At 40.4% G+C, this 19,392-nt stretch overlaps 1 protein-coding gene across 2 annotated transcripts in view; it reads left to right on the forward strand.

The window, feature by feature from the left end:
• PAK3 (p21 (RAC1) activated kinase 3) overlaps positions 1–19,392 on the forward strand; it is a 94,150-nt gene that overhangs the window by 54,372 nt on the left and 20,386 nt on the right. For both annotated transcript variants that reach the window (XM_024217401.3, XM_024217400.3), the window contains 5 exons: positions 524–677; positions 2,550–2,587; positions 5,041–5,172; positions 7,721–7,883; positions 16,728–16,791. In XM_024217401.3, coding sequence (XP_024073169.1) covers positions 524–677; positions 2,550–2,587; positions 5,041–5,172; positions 7,721–7,883; positions 16,728–16,791 — 551 coding nt within the window. The remainder of the gene's footprint in view (positions 1–523; positions 678–2,549; positions 2,588–5,040; positions 5,173–7,720; positions 7,884–16,727; positions 16,792–19,392) is intronic.

A 19,392-nucleotide genomic window follows, 5' to 3' on the forward strand; every position in this document is an offset into this window, starting at 1 on the left:
TGCCCCCTTCTCCAAACTAGAAGCAATATTCCCCTGATCTAGACATACATTTATTTGACAGTATCAGGGAGGGGGTTTTTCTTTTAATTACAACAGCAACTATATATTTCCATGATTAAGCATTGAAAATCCAGTGTAAAGCTCCTAAAATACACTTGTTGTCCACAAATATAGAGTAGTCTTGTTATGTCTGCACTTAATCACCAGGAAAACAAGCTAAGCCTTAAATCATTATTCCATGGAAGAGCAGAGTTGATTTAAAGATGAGTTTCATGCACGTTTTTTCCTGTCAGTCATAACTTTCTTTTCTTTTCTAAAAGTTGGATCCTGGTTTTAGCTCTGTATTTTGATAGAGAAGAGAATGATTACATCTACTGTGTCAGTTTCTTATTTTAAATGTAAGGCATCAATTAAAGTTTCTGAAAGTAATCTTACAGGTAGCATGGGATTCTTGGTAAGGAACTATGCTGGCTAGGGCCGCTGAATTTCCTAAATCAGCATTCTTTCTATTTGGCATCCACAGGGAATTCCAGAGCAGTGGGCCAGGCTGTTACAGACCTCCAATATAACAAAACTAGAGCAAAAGAAGAATCCACAAGCTGTTTTAGATGTTCTCAAATTCTACGATTCCAAAGAGACAGTTAACAACCAGAAATACATGAGCTTTACTTCAGGAGGTAAGTTGAAGCCATGCTGTGCAAGAAACCGAAAGCCAAACTGCTTCAAAAGTAAAACAAGTGTCTTCGAAGTGCAAAGAAGTGACCAGAAAGACATTCCAATGACAAGGAAAGATCTAATATCCTGGAGTTGAATGCTGCTTCCTCCCAAAGATGCAGTTGCAAATGCGGAAGAGTAATTGGAGAATCTGGTTGTTTTTGTTACTTTGTTTTCAAAGTTAAATAAGAGGATTGAGTGAAACAGTCACTGGCTCTTTCATTCTGAAGCCACAAATAACTAGTGATCTGCACAGGAGGTGGGTGCTATACATAAATATATGAAATGTATACAACATTTCTGTTGTCATGGAGTCTTCCTGGGAATCTGGATGAAGGATCAAAGAGAAAGAGATTCTTCTAGAGGCTACAGCATCTTCATTCTGGGGATTTGATTGCAATCGAGGTGCCATGATTCGGAAGCCTCCAATTGTGACCTTGCTATCACTTTTCCTAGGTTTTCTGTACATTCTGCAAGGTCACTAAGCAGCATTGAGAAAATGTTTTCAAGGAGAATAATTCTGAATTTTAGTTTATATTTTTTTCAGCGTGTTCTGTTTTTTGTTTTTGTTTTCCTTGTTAGCTAAAGAAACCCTGTTGCCTGGTAATAAATCACGTCTACCAAGGAAGCTGAGGCTTCAGACTGGGTAGAGTGTGTGTGGCTTTAGTAATGATGTGTTCTTTTCTGTATCATGGCTCTCCTAATTATTGAGCTGATTCCTACACGAAAATGTTGTGATACAGTTAAGTTTGTAAAGACATAGCTATTATTTCTGCTAACGTGGCGTTCAAACCCAGCAGCATGTGAGCAGCATCTGTAACTTTCTTGACCTGAAGTTGTTCATCTGATAGAGCTAATAAAAATGCCGCCATCAGTGCCAGTGGAGACAGTGACTTCCTTGAACCTGGTGGCTCAACTGAGACCCGTAATTCAAAAATTGATTGCCTGAGTAACCTTAAACTTACCCCCACTAAAATAACAATTAACGCTGGGATAAGATATCAAACATGCAACATTTCAGGCTTGTAGGAGTTTTGTGCATGTGTGTGTGTTCGCAAAAGCTAGAGGGATGAGTTTTCCGCTTTAGAAGGAAAACTGACTTACGTGCTTATGGAGTTGCTATTGTGGCTTCATAATAATGGAACAATCACAATATGAGGGGGGTTATACTGAACCTTTTCTATAGGAAGGTTTTGACCCCACTAGAAAGAAAAATGCATGTATTTGCAATCTTTTTATCCAAGTGACTTTATCGTAAGCCTGACTTCAAACTGCCTTCCCTCCAGGCACCAGCGAAGGAAGCAGGTGCTTGGAGCGGTCAGTGGAAAGGGGCGAAACGTCCGGGTCAGCGGCGGGTCCCTCAGTCCCTCTCTTCCTCTTTGAGCTTCCGCCGAAGTGCCGCCGAATAGGAAGAGAGGGATCGAAGGACCAGCCACCGAATTGCCGCCCAAGAATGGAGCAGCATGATTGAGCTGCCGCCGACGTACCGCCGATCGCGGCTTTTTTTTTTTTTTTCTTTTCCCATTTCGCTGCTTGGGGCCGGCCCTGCCTATTGGTGAAGGACATGTGCTGGACCACTTCCCCTCTCGTTTGGGATAGTAAAGGGTAGAGTTAAACATGGAAAACAGACACTAAAGTAAAATGTAGACATTGTAGTAAAGAAATAGCCCAGATCATTCCACCATCTTGCTGTCATCTTTATAAAGTAACTGGTTTTGCCAAAGGGGTGTTCTGAATGAAGTCTGACGAGTTTTGGATGAACTTGTTCTGCTGGATTCCCCAGAACAAGCTTTGTTATGAAAAGTATCTAGCTTATCTTCCTTTGCACCTTTCAGATAAGAGCGCCCACGGATACATAGCAGCCCATCCTTCGGTGAGTGTAAAAAAATAACAGCGATTTCATTTATGGTGTTTGTGTAAGTGTGGTGGAGTAAGCCATAAACTCTGAATTTTCTGGAATACCAGTCTCCTCTGCTGAGAGAAGTCAGCCACAACATCTTTGCAGCAGTGGTATTTAGATTCCATTGGCTATTTTTAATTTTCTGTATAATACCTGACAGACAGATTAACGTCTGGGTTTGTTGACGAGGAATTGCTTACTATTCCCAGCCCTTTATGATTTATATTCTTTAGTACAGTGTGTTATTCCAGGCTCTCTGTGTAGTTTTTCCATCTTAAAATAAAATCTCTACTACATTTTTTTGCTTTTGTACTTCTGTGATTTAATTAGATATATGACTGAACATAAATAAGGTTAGAAATTATTCAAAACTCACTGAAAGAATTTGTAAGAATGTTTTAAACATTGGTCCATTATAATTAATGCTGAATTACTGTGGAAATCCCAGAGATATATTTATGATGTCCATATTAATATTGACTGAATTTATCAGTATTAACATTATTGCATTAAATATCAATAATTAATTAGGGATTTGGCCTTTATTTTAAATTCAGTGACTCAATTTCACAGTTAAGGTTTTCAACTAAAGCTAGATCCATTATCCATAATAAAATACATTTCTGGAAGAATATTGCAATCGCATAGGAATATAATCAGTATGGCCTTCAAAGTGGTTCCTACCAGTGGTTATGGCCTTCTTAGGAACTATCACTGTATCTCATCAGATGGGATATAACCAGTAGCAAGATACAAGCTCCTACAAGACAATAGCCTATTCAAGGGATTCAACAGGAATCTTATATAAGAGGGAAGGTGGGAGCTCTATCGCAGTACAAAGAAATCATTCAACTCCTACTAACAGAATTTCACCCAGTAATACAAGTCTGGTATTAAATATTCAGGGTATTGTATATAGTTTAGCTTCACAATTCTAGTGTTGTCACATCAACCGTGGAACTCTTCTAGGGTATGGAAATGGTTTGTTGTGGTCTGGCATCATAGAAGTGAGATTATTTTATTGCATAATTTTTTTTTTCAAAAATGTGTGTGTAAAATATGAATATTAAACAGGAAACCTTACAGTCATGTGATATGCCACAGAATAATATATGCTCTTTCCCTTCTACACTGAGACAGCTCCAAGCTCTGGCAAAGTTGCATGATATCATATAGAATATGGTGAATGCTCCTCTGACCTGGTAGTTGGGTTATGCAGCATATAATTCTAAAGTTTTGACACTTTAGTAACTTCTTTTACAGGTCACCATTTTCAGTAAAATCAGGTGTGCAGTGGAATAGATTCTCAAGGGAGATGCAGTATCACTGTATATATATTTAAGGACAATTAATTAAGGCAGTGGTAGGAATGATGTAGTGAACTGTTCTGCAAACTATAGGGGTTTAGACTGGATGATCCATACAATCATTTCTGTCCCTTCTAACATTGATACCAGATACTGTACTGAAGAGAAGTGGTCATCTCACAGGTTATGTGAGAGACCTGATTATTTAGAACAAGTGTCCCCAGTCAGCTTAAGATCCTGCTTTGATAACCATGTTATTCTCTGTGTTCCTTCTCTTCACCCCCCTATAAAATACCCTTCAGCATTTGATAAATGTTTGATTGGACTTTTTTCCCCCCCAGTCTATTCTTCTTCTAGCAATTAGTCCACATTTTAGGTATAGTAGCTGGGCTTATGGTAGTTGCAGCCCCATTAACTTTATACACTGATTCACTGAAACCTGGCAAAGAGCAGAAATACTAAGCATTACGCATTAGATGAAGATAAATGTGAAAAGCATCTAAACAGGAAAAAATAATATTATGCAGGGTAAAATAATAAAAAAAGAATAGCTTTTCTCTATAATACAGAATTTCCTGTTAGACTTAATGAAGGATCCTTTGAGCTTTGAAGTGCATTAATTAATCTAACCGGTAGACTTGTTAGCTTAATTAACTGTTACCATTTCTGCAAACATGTTACCAAAGCAATAAACCATGAACTAGAGGTGATTTTCTAACTCCTGCATATGTTCAAGTATTGTTCTCAGTTAAATTAGTCTTTCATTAAGTATGTAAATGAATGATTTATTTGCCTTTATTTAATTTAATTCCTCTAATAATGCAGCATAGGATACAATTCACTAGCCCAAATGCTAGTACCATACCAAGACTAGCCATGAATAAATAAGAGGCAGATGAAAAACACCAAAATGAATTAACCAAACAGGACATATATTTGTAATCATAAAAAAAAATGCACCATATGCAACTAATAACTGAGGTTTCTACAACTATATATAAATGTAATATTCTCTGCTATGTCTGAGTAGATTAATGCTGTACATTATTAACAAGCCTCCCATGCTGTCTTTAAAAAAATAAGTGAACAATCAGTTATGCTACTGCCTTTTATCCACAGAGCACAAAAACTGCATCAGAACCCCCTTTAGCTCCCCCAGTTTCAGAAGAAGAGGATGAAGATGAAGAAGAAGAAGAAGATGACAATGAACCTCCACCTGTTATTGCACCACGACCTGAGCATACAAAATCAGTAAGCTCACTAGCAGCTTTGGTTACTGTTGTCATCATATGGTATAACTGAGAGATATATCTGTTATAATAGGAAAGTGTATAGCGTTCCTTTTGGGTGAAGACTCAGTGTTAGAATCCTAACTATAGCTTTTAATTCCCATGAACCTACAGAAGCCAGGAGATTCTGCTGTGAGGCTTTTCATGTAATCCTGAGCTTTTTCCATTATGCCAATAGGTATTTTGAAACTCTTAGTTCAGTTTTTATATTGTGTTTGTGTATATGTAATACTCCGTTACTTAAAATACATATATATAAACATGGACTTAGCCATAGTCAGTGGAGAGAAGGCTTATGATAGTGCTGGCTCTCCTCCTTGCTTCCTTGCTGAGAGAGAGAGAGACTGAACAGATGTGATGGGGAGATGAAATGAAGAGCAGATATAGACAGTGTGATTCCTTGTCTTCTAACAGGACAAAGCATTTGTCATAGTAAAAGACAGATAAAATATATAAATGTTTTCCTAATGATGCTATTCTATGCATGCAATTGCTGTAGTTACTATGGGGATGAGTCACAGTTGTGAATGGGAGAAGTGATCTGCGAGATCACAAATTGAAGGAGGGAATTCCACAGGATAGTGACTCTATTAAGATGTGGTCCCCATCATGAAAATAATAAGGCCTTTTATTATAACAGTGGGATCTGTCATGTCTAAATGCACTCTTTAGAGGATGAAAATACAGACCACCCCATATCCAGTTCTGCTGAATGTTACCTGATCATTATGATTCAGCTGAGCAAACGTTGGCTTTGGTGATGTTTGCATCATGGCTGCTACTGAGTTTTTGTGGAAATTGCTCCCATCAAGACCAAAACTCCTTCATGTCCTTACTTCAACTCCTAGCTCATGGACTAGACAGACTAATATTTTCTTTAGATCTGTGAGGTCAGTACATACTTTTAGGGATTCCAAGAACCAGTCTGATAGACTAGCTTCTCCAGAGCTGTTGTTATTTGTGACATGAGACCAAAATGGCTCCAGAAGCAAAATAATAATGTCTACATGTCATTACCTTTCTTTAGATGATTTTCTTCTTCTTAAAGAAAAGCAAACAGCTTTCTGAATAGCAGTAGCTGTCTTGCATTTACATTAATTTGCTCTATTACAATAGTAAGATTATTTACATTAATGAGTGGAAAGAACCGATGATCAAATCCTAAAGGATTTGGACAAATCCAAAATTCCTTCCTCGGTTTTTTCTTCAGAAACTCCCTTGAAATGCATGAGAGTTTTGCTTGAGTAAGGATTTCTGGATTTAGCCCTTGTGCAACAGAAATAATTTATAGAAGGTCTATCCCAAAGGCACAGAGCTAGTGCTGGGTACTGCTCTGCAGGAGATGTTAGCTCAGTTCCTAATCTTGCTCTCCTAAGGCCTGAAGTCCCGAGGAGAAGCATGCACTTAACCCTGTGTTGAGGGGGAATGGAATACTTTTCATCACTCTAGTGATTCCCCTGGCTAATTAAAAGTGCAGTAATAGTCAGAAAAGAGAGAGATATTCACCCAGTGTATTCACACTCCTATCTTCTGACTTAACTGACCTAAAATAAGTTTTTTGTTACTATTTACTCCTGTTTGTTCTACAGGGCCATCACAGGCTCTGGAGCAGTGGTGGGCAACCGGATTACCTTGACGGGCCGCAGGTTGCCCATCACTGCTCTGGAGGATGAGCTGGATACACCTCTGCCTCAAGCATCTTCAGCAGCAGTTTTAACTGAGTTCCAAAAATCTTTTTATTACAGATTGTCAAGAGATGCACCTTCCCTGTTGTGCCCCCTACTAGCCAAGCGTGGCTTTGCAGAGGCCAGCCTCAGTTTTCCCTTAAAATGTCCACATTTGCTCTGCTGGGGGTCCAACTTATTAAACCCTGCACAAAGTATTTCAAAATAGAATTCAGACCCACCGTCTTCACCCCAGTTTCATCTGGGCCTAGCCTCTCCTCCCTGAGTGTCTGTTCTCTCTTTGAAGTTTCGTTCTTTCACCCCGGTACCAAACTTGGCACAGCCTCTCTTCCCCAAGTGTCTGTCTTCTTGCTCTCCCAGCACGTCTTGCCTGGACAGAAAGAGCCCAACTTGACTCTCTGTTCCCAGACTGTACGTGTAAACAGAGAATTTGAATCACTGAGACATAGAGCCTCACAATGTAATTTTTACAGTCACCCTTCAGAGCTTAATCAGACTATAAGCAAGTAAATGTTCCCCTCTAGGGTTTGAAATACAAAATTGCAGCACCAAGAACCTAAAAATGAAACTGACTCTAAATAAGGATAAAACTGACTTCATTAGTTTTCATTGTCCCTGTTTTGAGAAATGCACAAAGAAAACAAACACCTTAATGTAAGTTGCCATTGGTGATAATAAGTAAAGGAACATAATTTGTTATTGTTTTTTTCCAGTATGACACATAAGTTGGCAGATTCCCTATAAAGATTTATATGTGAGATAAAATCTCATGGGGATCCATCTCCATACCCACCTTTCTGACCTCAGAATAATTTTCTGTTACAGATCTACACTCGGTCTGTAATTGAACCTGTTGCTGCACCAGCACTAGTTAAAGAGGCTACGACCCCTCAGCCTGAGAACTCAAACACCAACACTTTGTACAGAAACACGGACCGGCAACGAAAAAAATCCAAGATGACGGATGAAGAGATCCTAGAGAAATTGAGTAAGTGTCCTGCCCTTACCTCTTGTTTGATAAGACGTTGTCTATATGTGTCCCTCCTGTATGCATGCAGAAGGAATGTCCTTATTTTAGTGTCACTGGGACACTTGGGCTTTCTTGTACACACAGCAGTTGTGCTCGATGGACAGGAAACAGAGATGGAGGGAATCCCTTCCTTCTCAGTGGGCAACTGTGATTTGCCTGCCTGTGCTTTATAATGTGCATCAGAGAGAGAGAGAGAGAGAACATTTCTGGATAAGCTGAACACTGTTGCCTAGTAACCCCTGGTGTACTGAGTCACCAACAGGTGTCCATTGGGCTGAGCAGAAAACACATACTACACCTCTTCTACAGTAGTAGTAAGTGCTGCTGGTGAGCATCCCATCCCCTCAAAGTACTATGTCTGTTTCGGCTCTGCAGTGGCATAATGCCGCCAATTACTGCTGTTTTGGCCATGGACCGCCTCTCCTCCCGCCCCAGCATGGCTAAGGGTACGTCTATACTTACCTCCGGGTTCGGCGGTAAGCAATCGATCTTCTGGGATCGATTTATCGCGTCTTGTCTAGACGCGATAAATCGATCCCGGAAGTGCTTGCCGTCAATGCTGGTACTCCTGCTCTGCGAGAGGAGTACGCGGAGTCGACGGGGGAGCCTGCCTGCCGCGTGTGGACCCGCGGGAAGTACCTTGTAGTTCGAACTAAGATACTTCGACTTCAGCTACGTTATTCACGTAGCTGAAGTTGCGTATCTTAGTTCGAACTGGGGGGTTAGTGTGGACCAGCCCAAAGTTCATTAAGCTATAGCTTAGCCCTGAGTATGTAAATATTCATATTTACAAGCCATTGTTTCTGTTGTGATTTCATATAAATCTTTATTAAACTCAGATTGCAGACTTAGTGGTATAGAAGGGAGATCCTTATGACTGTATCTTCATTACAGTTCTGTGCTCTCTGGCGTTTATATATACCAAGGCTGAATTTGGTCCAGTAACTAAAACTACCTATACAAGGCACCAACCATTGAAATGCAGCAGCCTCTGGGGTGGAAAGCTTCAGCTGTTAATACAGAGCAGCACTACACTGGAAGTCTGCTCAGGCCTAATATTAAAGCCTGACCAGAACTCAACCTGAGCCCAAGAATGTTGACTTGTTTTCATGCCGGACACTTGTAGGGTGTTAGTTTTGCTCGGAGAGCTATGGGCCACTGGCCAGAGGCTCAGACAAGGGGTGAGGGGAGGGGAGAGGAGCGAGACTAAAGAAAGAAGGGTGGAAGGAGAGAGGAGCAGGGGAATGGTGGGGAGGAGACTGGGAAAGGGGAGGGAGGGGAGTAGGGAGGAGGAGAGAGGCAAAAATAGGAAGTTGGACGAGGGCATCAGAAAATTGAAGTCACATGCACGCAGATGTTAAAAATGTCCTGACCCGAGCCAAAGAGTGTCGTTTTCATACTTGACCTGACCTGAGACTTGTAGCTGGGTGCCGTCGGGTTGCAGGGGTCTACATTATAGTGCTGCTGATGGAATACCCACTGCTACTTCCTGTAGCATCTAAGTATTCCTTGGAGTTCTTCCAACTAGGCATCATCTCAGCCTGTTCCTGCTCAGCTTGTAAATTCTGTTGGAATCTCAACAAAATATGGTATTACTACGGTCACCATGTAATTCATATACATAGTCAAACCCCGTTAAAATTCCTCCTGCCTTCCGGGAATCTCATGCCCTGAAAGTTGTGGTCCTTTTAAAAGACTGAGTCCCTTTTTATAAAGACACTCCATTCTTGCAGGACAGGATGCATTTTAAAGGTTGCTGGAGCTGGGTTTGGTATGCCGTGACGTGTATGTTCTCAAATCAAGATAGATATAAAAGAATGGAAGTTATAAAACCCTGAAAAAAATGCCTTTTAATGGAAATCTGTCTTTATACTATACTCAGTTTAGTTTTACTGTTTAGCTTCACTCATTAAAAGTGTATAAAAAGAAGTTGGTGCCAGTAATCTGGGGTAATCAGATGCTGATTAAAAATCGTTGAGAACTGATTACGTTACATCTCTGCAAGCATCTCTCAGTAGCTAACCATCAATGCATCCATTATAGTATGTACATGAGACTTTGTCACAATTAATTCCTAATCAAATAATTCTGTAATGAGTCTACTTCTGAGCTACCCCAAAAAATAAATTGGTCATGGTCCAGGGATGTATGCCAAATCCTGGTAAGTCTAGAGCAGAAGAGATTTACTCAGGCTTCTAAGCAAAATGACTGATCATTGCTACTTTCTTAGCAGATGGATACTCAGATTCCAAGAATAGGCCATTTCAGTCTGTCCCCAGCTCTAACTAGTTGATAAATAATTTGAGTGGAGAGTTCTAGATCTTTTTTTTTTTAACATTTTAAATTTGATTCTGAAGTCAACGACATTCTGAATTGAGAAAAATGTGTCCTTAAAATGAATAAAAGTTTGAGATAATCTGTAATGCAACACTTTTATAACAGCCGCCTCTTCACAGCAGAGAGTGTGGTTCTTTACTGACCAGGCAAATGTTACTGCTTGTACCTGTGCTCAAGGTGTCTCTTGTTCATCACTGCTAGTATTAACTAACGAACATCATTACAATCTGATAGGAATCCTAGTGCTTACCCCTTAAAAGTGTGAACCCAAACACTACTGTAGAGTTACTGTAGTGCCTTTTGCAGATTGACTGGTAGATTGCTAGAGGGTGAAGAATTGTTCTTGTTAACCTCTGAGTATAGGACAAGAAGCAATGGGCTTAAATTGCAGCAAGGGAGGTTTAGGTTGGACATTAGGAAAAACTGACAGTTGAGCACTGAAACAAATTGCCCAGGAAGGTTGTGGTATCTCCATCATTGGAGGCTTTTAAGAACAGGTTAGACAAACAAACACTTGTCAGGAATGTTTAGTTATTACTTAGTCCTGCCTTGAGCACAAGGGACTGGATTAGATGACCTATTGAGGTCCCTTCAGGTCCTATATTTCTATGATTCTATGGTAGATCTATTAAGAGTTGGATCTCAAAGAAGCTAGGTAGTATCCAGGAGACAATGAAGTAAGTTAGTAGATATTTTCTAGTGCAGGTAGCTACCCCCTTGCATATTAACTCATAATGGCTACTTTAGCTAAGGCTACATATTTGAGGTATGTTTCTAACATGAGATCCCCAGGCACACTGCTGGTTTCATGAGGCATGCATACCTGCAGCAATGGATTATTCAAGATGTACAGCTATAATTGCCCATGTTTCTCAGCTTAGAACTGAGCCCTGGATTTATTTCCATTTATTTCTTTGAAGCATTATGACCACCTGCTCTCCTTTTGCTAGCTCCGGAATCTGATATCCACATGAGCAAGTCTTTGAAGGTCTGCCTCGAGCAAATATGTGACGTGGAGATTTTAGAAAGAAATCCTAGCCTTCAAATTCGTTCAGTTCTCTTCTGTGTGAAATATCATAGAATATCAGGGTTAGAAGGGACCTCAGGAAGTCATCTAGTCCAACCCCCTGCTCAAAGCAGGACCAATCCCCAGACAGATTTTTGCCCCAGATCCCTAAATGGCCCCCTCAAGGATTGAACTCACAATGCTGGTTTAGCAGGCCAATGCTCAAACCACTGAGCTATCCCTCCCCCTTTGTGATCACTTTCATCACATATTTTACTGGGGAGTCAATGCTCTAGTATTGAGATGGGATAAAATGAAATTCTGTCTACAATGAAATCATTAATATTTTCCATTATAATTGTAAAACATAAATGTCCTGATTGTGCGTTCATATACGCCTGATTTAGGCCTTGATTTGAGAAAGCACTTAAGCATGCGCTTAAGTCCATCCCTGTTCAGGACAGCAGTTATGCATATTCTTAACTGTAAGTTTAAAGTTAGTCACATGCTTAAGTGCTGACCTGTGTTACGGGGTGCTATCCTGAATTGGGGTCTTACAACAGTATAATGTTGACTTCAGTGGAATTACTCTGATTTGCACTGGTGTAAAAGGAAGAAGAGAGGAGAAACTGTAACTAATTTTACTAAAGTAATTTACAAAATTAGGTACCTGAAAGTTGAGACGCCCAACATCAGTGGCCACTTCTGAAAAGTTTGACCTAAATGTATTTGTTTGTCTCTTTCTTCTCTGATCTCTTGTAGCAGGAAACTAGTGTCTTGTTACACCTCTAAGTGAGCTCCCGGAAAGTCCTCTTGATGGGTACACTATTGCCGTCAATACAGACACAGATTTAGTAGTATTCAACACAGCCCTAAGTTAGAGTGATTCTTGATACAATTCTTTGGAGACTCTGTTTGCAGCAAAATGGAATATAGTAAAACTCCTGTCTTTCATTATGCATTTCAGAGTATGTCTACACTACCCGCCAGATCGGTGGGTAGTGATCGATCTATCGGGGATCGATTTATCACGTCTAGTGTAGACATGATAAAATCGATCCCCGATCGCTCTGCTGTCGACTCCGGAACTCCACCGCGGCGAGAGGCGGAAGCGGAGTCGATGGGGGAGTGGCAGCGGTCGACTCGACGCCGTCCTCACGGCCAGGTAAATCGACCTAAGATACGCCGACTTCAGCTACGCTATTTGTGTAGCTGAAGTTGCATATCTTAGGTCGATTTCCCCCCGCCCCCCAGTGTAGACCTAGCCTCAGTGGATTTCTACTCCTATAAGGAAGCTCACTCTTATAGGAAGTATCACTGCTCTAATAGAGTTCCATTGTGCAACTCCCCTTGGAATACAGCAGTTACTACCTTGCAGACTGCAGGTTTTAAGTACAGTTTCTGAAGGGATGCTGAACACAGTTTATTCTAGGCTCTGATTGGCGCTAAACTGTGTTCATTATCAATTCAGCTGCATCTGTTGTCAGCAACAGGTATTTTTTGTGGCATGGACCAGGCTAAAGAGCATTTGCCGCTGCTCCATGCAGGAGAAGTAAGTCTCCGTGCAGCTGTCCCTCCTGTGGAGTAAAACAGAGTTTGGCTCGTCTTGCTGCATCATCTACCAAATGAAAATGAAGGTGTACTCTGCCCCAGCAGCCAGTGCCCTCGCCACTGCAGAGGATCAGGAGAGCATATAATTATTCCCAAGGTGAAGAAGTGGCTCTTTTGCTATATAGCTCCTCTCTGCTATAATGAATCTCAACTCACCATGAAGCATTTTTGTGTAAGTTCCCTTTATGCCTAAAATGCCCTTCATTCTAATTACGGATAATTCCAAGCCACTGTCATTGGGACACTACTGTTTCTTAAAATAACAAACATTCGTAATACATTTTTTCCCTGCTAAAAAAAAGTCTCTGGTTAAAGGGGACAGTAAAGTGTTGTGATTGTGTGTCTACAACTGAAAGAGCAATGCAGAGAATTGTTTCCATATTCCTCAGAAATCACTGTTCTATCATGGGAAGTATTTAATTACTTTAAAATCGAATCATTTCATTTCTCCTTTCTGGATGTCATTTTTATTATTTTTATTTTAAACACATTTACTGCACTTCTCTCAATCTGTGGGAAAGGGTTGGTTAGTGGCCGTATATAATCACTCTACCAACTTCAGAGAGCATAAGTGGACTGGAATCAATAGCATTTCAGTGCTGTCCTTCTGTTTGAAGTTTGCTTTGAGCAAACCCATGACACACTTGAAGAGAGGCCATTTCTTTTCCATTTATCAATCATTTGTCAGTGAGTGGGGATTATCGCTTTTCCACCTAAGTGTAAACTAGTTAACTTCTAGCAAGGTCCCTGAAGTGCTGAGTTCAATAAATGTTTGATGTGGAGTCTGAAAATACAGTTAGAATACCTTGTGCTGCACTCTTATAGGATGAGGTGTGTGGGAGCCGGTTGCTGCACCTCCAGCCAGCAAGAACATCTGCTGGGATCAGTAGCAAATGTTGGCTGGCGGATCATGATGCTCCTGGTTGGGAGAGTAGTATAGCACGTGCCACAGCACATCCCCGTTCCCCACAGCTCCCCATTAGGGATCGGTCCTTGACCAGCAGGATTCTTTTACTAAAGGGTGCACCAGACAATATCTGTGCTTCCCACTGCACTGGCCAGAGAGGAGTCAATCAGATGCCCATCAGCATTAGATACCAGAGCACTGAGCTCCATAGTAATACCGTAGACAGGAGCGAGAAAGAGACTTACTTACAATTACTGGCAGCTCAACTAGATGTCCATATTTTGGAATTACAGGCAAACACGTGTGTGTGTGTGTTTGTGTGTGTGTGTGAGAGAGAGAGAGAGAGAGAGAGGTGTAAATTTCCAGATATGTGCACAAAAATCATCACATTCCAGACATTTTTTTCTCAGTCAAGGAATAATCTTCTCAACATATTTTAGTAGTATACACAGTACATTAAATCTTTAGTAGCTGTTTACCCTGCCATTAAATCTTTAGTTTTTACTTTTCATCAGTTTTTATGTTTTATCTAGGAAAATGGACTAGAAAAGGTAACATTAATTTTATATTATTTGGTTTATAAGATTGTGGCTTCATTACTCAATTTAAGCACATGTAACCCTTCTGCCAGGTGGAGCCAGCAGCAACGAGGGTTGGGTTCAGTATCTAGGGGTTCCTTTTCACCAATACAACACAAAACCGGCTCAAGCCCCCACCCAGTGACCTGGGACAATTACACACCACCCCCTGGGCGCCTCTAAGAGGCGATACTTCCCCTCTCGTAAGCACAGAGTCTGAGTGTAGCAAAAACTTTTAATAAAATGAGGGAAAAAACTCAGCGTTAATTTGGGAAAACACCACAACTAGGGTTTATAAACATAAACCATGAGCAAAAGACCCACTCCCAAGTAAGTTGGGCAGTGTCCTTTTCTTGTCAGGTTTTTAAGTCCAGCAACCCAAAAGTCCCTTTAACGTGCCCGTCCCTCCTCTGCACCCCACTCACAGTTGCAGTCCTGGGCTAGTGCTGCCCCAGAGTTCAGAGGTTCATCTGCAGAGTTCACCTCCCACCTTGGGTGGAAGGGGTGGGTAAGGAGGCACCTTACACGCTCTGCTGCTTCGGGCACTCACTTGCCGCCCTACCGCCAATTGTCACACCTCTCTGTGGGGCTCTGCTCTGGCCCTCTCGGCCAGCCACCCTGCTGGCCGCTCACCACGCCTCTCCGCCAGCCGCCCATTCACCACACCTCTATGCCAGCCGCCTGCTGGCCACACCTCTCCACCAGCCGCCTGCTCGCTGAGCCTCTCCACCAGCCACACAGCTGGCCAATCGCCAAGATGTCTTCAGGGCCCACCACTTAACACAGCTCTCAGCTGTTAGTGGAGGAACCTCATTGCTGGTGCACACTGGGCAGTCTCTTGCAAAGTAGGTCCAATACTTAGATCTAGGTATCAGTGATTTCAGCTCTTCAGCATGTAACATGACCCTCAATTGAGTCTAAATTAGCTCTTTTATTATGGAAGGGGCGGGGGGTCAAATGGTGTCTAGGACCCTTAAACTGGACCCACACTAACAGGTATAAGTACCAGTCCCCACCCTCTCTTAACTCATTGTGTTTTGGAACCCATGTCCCCTGCCTAGAAAGTGTTGTTCAGCTGAGGGTGAGTCCCTCAATCGGGGTATGCCAGATACAGTTCTGCTGCCCTCGATTCACACAAGCATAACAAGAAGACTGAGCACCTAGGCAGGGTGGGTGTGCCCATGCAAATGAGATCAGCTCCTGAAGTCCTTTTCCACAGCTCACCACTAGATGTCAGGTGAGAGCTCATTCAGACTCTGCTTACACACTCTTTCCCAAATACTGCCCTATTTCCTCCTGATTCAGCCCATTTACACTTCTGGCCAAGCAAGAAACTACCAAATTATTAGCATTTTTGTTTTCAATGGGACTTGTGCTCCTAAATCACACACTTTTGAAAATCCCACCCTTAATTCATTTGCAACTTTCTGAATATTACATGCAAAGCCTTTCAATCAATGCCTGTTGTTGCAATAATTATTCAGTAGAGGGCAGCACTCCATCCACCATAGCTTGTTATTGAGATCAATTTATTTATAAAATTACTAGCACCTTATTAATGTAGATAACTTTTTAAAGAAGTTAAAAGCTACAGTCTGAAGAATACTGCTGCTCTTCTAATCCGTTTAAAATGCCGTTTCATGTAGTAAGATTAGCATGTGGGTACACTGTAAAGTATCGAGTAAAATGTTTGTTACTGATCAAAGTCAGACTGAAGACAAGAGTGTTGCTCTTATATAAATGAATTAGATCTCTTTCACAATGAAGCCTACGTAATAAAGATTGTCAAAAGCCTGTGATTAATTATTTGATGTTAACTGTTGTTTTTTTAAAAAGGCAAACCAAGGAAGGGCTAATGGAGAGTCACTCCAGGAAACTCTTTATCACTTTCTTCCTAGTCTCTACATGGCAACTGTTTATAAAAGTTGAGTCCAAAAACAAAGTTGGGTTCAATATATGAAAGTATGAACCCCCCTGCGGAATCATAAAAAGACTAGCTAGTTCTGAGGAAATTAGCGTTGTTATGCTAGCACTCATTAACATTTAAGCATAGAAACTCATTTGCATATTTATTCATTCGTTATCTCATGTCTGAGTGTTATGTGAGCTCTTCTCCACAGTTCGTGTTCTTAGTTTTCTTTCCAGCTCCAGAGGCAAACATACTCATCAATGGATTAAAAAAAAAGTAGATGCCACCTGAATTAGTAAACTGCTACTCTTATTTCTGATCCGTGTGCTCTAGTAGTATCATATTGAATCTAAACTGCACATAATGGCAATAATGCCGGGCAATAATGGTGGATTTTTGACTTGCCACAGGTTGTCATTGAAGATATATTACTCATTGTTCTTTTTTCTTTCAGGAAGCATTGTGAGTGTTGGTGACCCTAAGAAGAAATATACACGATTTGAAAAAATTGGTCAAGGGTAAGTACAGTTGGAGTTATATGTATAAATATGGGCCAAATACTTTGCTGGCATTACCTCATTGAAGTCAAGGGGGTAGCTCAGTGGTTTGAAAATTGGCCTGCTAAGCCCAGGGTTGTGAGTTCATTCCTTGAGGGGGCCACTTAGGGATCTGGGACAAAATCAGTACTTGGTCCTGCTGGTGAAGGCAGCGGGTTGGACTCGATGACCCTTCAGGGTAGGGTCCCTTCCAGTTCTAGGAGATAGTATATTTCCATTTATTATTACATTCAGAATATTCGTTTTGATTGTACTTATTCCCTCCACATTGATCAGTGTTTTCCTGCGGCCAAGAGGAGTCATCAAAGAAATGTTCATGATGGCTGGCTTGATTGCATAAGTTACTGGCACATAGCAAACTTGTCATCCCTCATCTGTGTGGTGTGCTTCATCTGCCTTCATGGAAGAAGCCAATTTTGATATGACCAAGAATTACATGGGCCTACTAGAGAAACAGAAGTTTACCTTGTACTTTATTGCATAAAAAATGACATTTATAATTTTATCTGATGGGTGTTATTGTACAGCTCAAAATGACATTAGTCAAAAATCATTTAGTGGTTAAAGAGAATATTTCAGGAGTCAGGTTTAAAATCATGTAATTTGAGAACAAAAATCAGAGGCTAAATAACTTGTTTCCCAGCATATATAATGAAAAGTATGTATAGAGAAATGCAATTCATTCTGATACACAGAAACCTCAATAGCTGGCCATAAGAGACAGCATTTGCTAGTAATCAGAAAGATGGTGTCTTCAAAGTGTTAGGCATTTACCCAGAATGGAATCCCATGTATGCTTTATCAGACTAGTAAGAACAAGGTAATTTTGAAATTGTGTGGTGTCTGACATGCATTTTAAATACTAACGCTGACTACAGATAGGATCTGATTCTCTTCTCCATCTCAGCTAGTTATGCAACATTGTAATTCCATTGTTTTCAGTGGAGTTACTCCTGATTTACATCATGTAAGAGCAGAATTGGGCCTTCAGGTTACCAGCAATAATTATCACTGAATTAAGGGTACTGAGGTTAGCAGGTATCTTTGCGCATTGTATATATTATTGGATTTGAATTTTCTGTAACTTCTGGTTGACTTGGAACTGGTATATGCAGAACAAGAAGAGACCATGTCTTTTCAAGCTCACATTGCTTTTTCTTTTAGATTTATAATAAAAAGACTCTGGTTTGAAAGGGCAGTTATGGGAAGACGATTTCAAATAATGTCAGCTTTCACTACTTTCATTTACCTTATATCACTTAAAATAGATAAAAGTACATCTTCATTCTGATTGTACAACGTCAAATGTGCTAGTTAGAGTTAAACGAGAAATGAAATGTAATATGACCAATAGTATAACAGAGCCATAGTCCACCTTACAGGGTGCTCTAAATGGGTTTAGATAGGAACTTTTTGATCATCTTAAGTCCCAATGTGAGTATTTTCTAATGTCCATAAATATACATTTTAGAATGTAAATCTTGTAAACGGGGTCAAACTGCATGTATGTAAGTAGTGAGAAATTAGGCTCTTCTTTAACTTCTTGAGTTCTTAATTCAATGAAAACTTGTGTCTTCCTGTGCTTATGCTGGTGCCTCTTTATGGTATTGTTTTTGTGGAAATTCTCTGACTTGTGAAATCACAAATCTAATCACTTGTAGATTAAGCACGAGGCATATTCTCACCAGAGCTGTGCATTACAAAGATGAGATCATTGCAGTCCTGTGATGAGATAAACAAACACTAATAGCATGTGTTACTGCAAGTTATTTACCACAGCCACAAATTATTATTTACAGAAGAATTAAAGTCTTTGCATTTCTGATAACCATCATGAAATCTTATGGGAAACCATAAGATTTTTTGCCTGGGTTGTACATTAAACAATGTATTATCATGGTAGAAGCAAATATCTTTCCAGGAGTTTAGAAGCAGGTATAGCTTTAGTAGCCATTATTCTAACAGTGTTCTTACTTTGGGCTTCTAGAATTGGAGCATTATGTGTTATTCACTTTTACGCAAAACTTCACAGAAAATCTAAATTTAACATGCTGTACTCCAGTGTATTAGACAGCAATTTTATCAAAGACATGAAGAGGCTGTTTCTTTAGTTGGGATTATGTGAATTTGGAGAGGGAGGAGGGAGGGGAGAGAGAGACACACACACCATGACCTTGCCTCTAAGCGGAAAGTTTTGCTGAAAACAGCAAGCAATGGATACAAGGAAGGTCTATGTAACTATAGAAACAAACTCACTTCTCTCTGCATTTCTTTTTCTGTCCAGACACTACAGAACAATGTTAAGACTGTAGCAAACACATTCTTCCTTTAAGCAGGTCACTTTACCCTAGAACTACAGATAGTGACGAGTGCAGTGGTTGTCAGGGAACTGCAAGGCACATAAATATTGCTATTACCAAAATAACTTATTTTGATGGCAAACATTTTGTTCCAAAATATGATCGTGCAAAGAAGTTTAGATAAAATAAGAACTGTCTGGAATTATTGCCCAAAATTCAACTTGAAATAGACCAGAACCATTTTGAGCTCTTGTTAACTTCA

This window comes from Terrapene carolina, unplaced genomic scaffold (assembly GCF_002925995.2).
Source record: "Terrapene carolina triunguis isolate 2854851 unplaced genomic scaffold, T_m_triunguis-2.0 Scaffold131, whole genome shotgun sequence".
NCBI lineage: Eukaryota > Metazoa > Chordata > Testudines > Emydidae > Terrapene > Terrapene triunguis.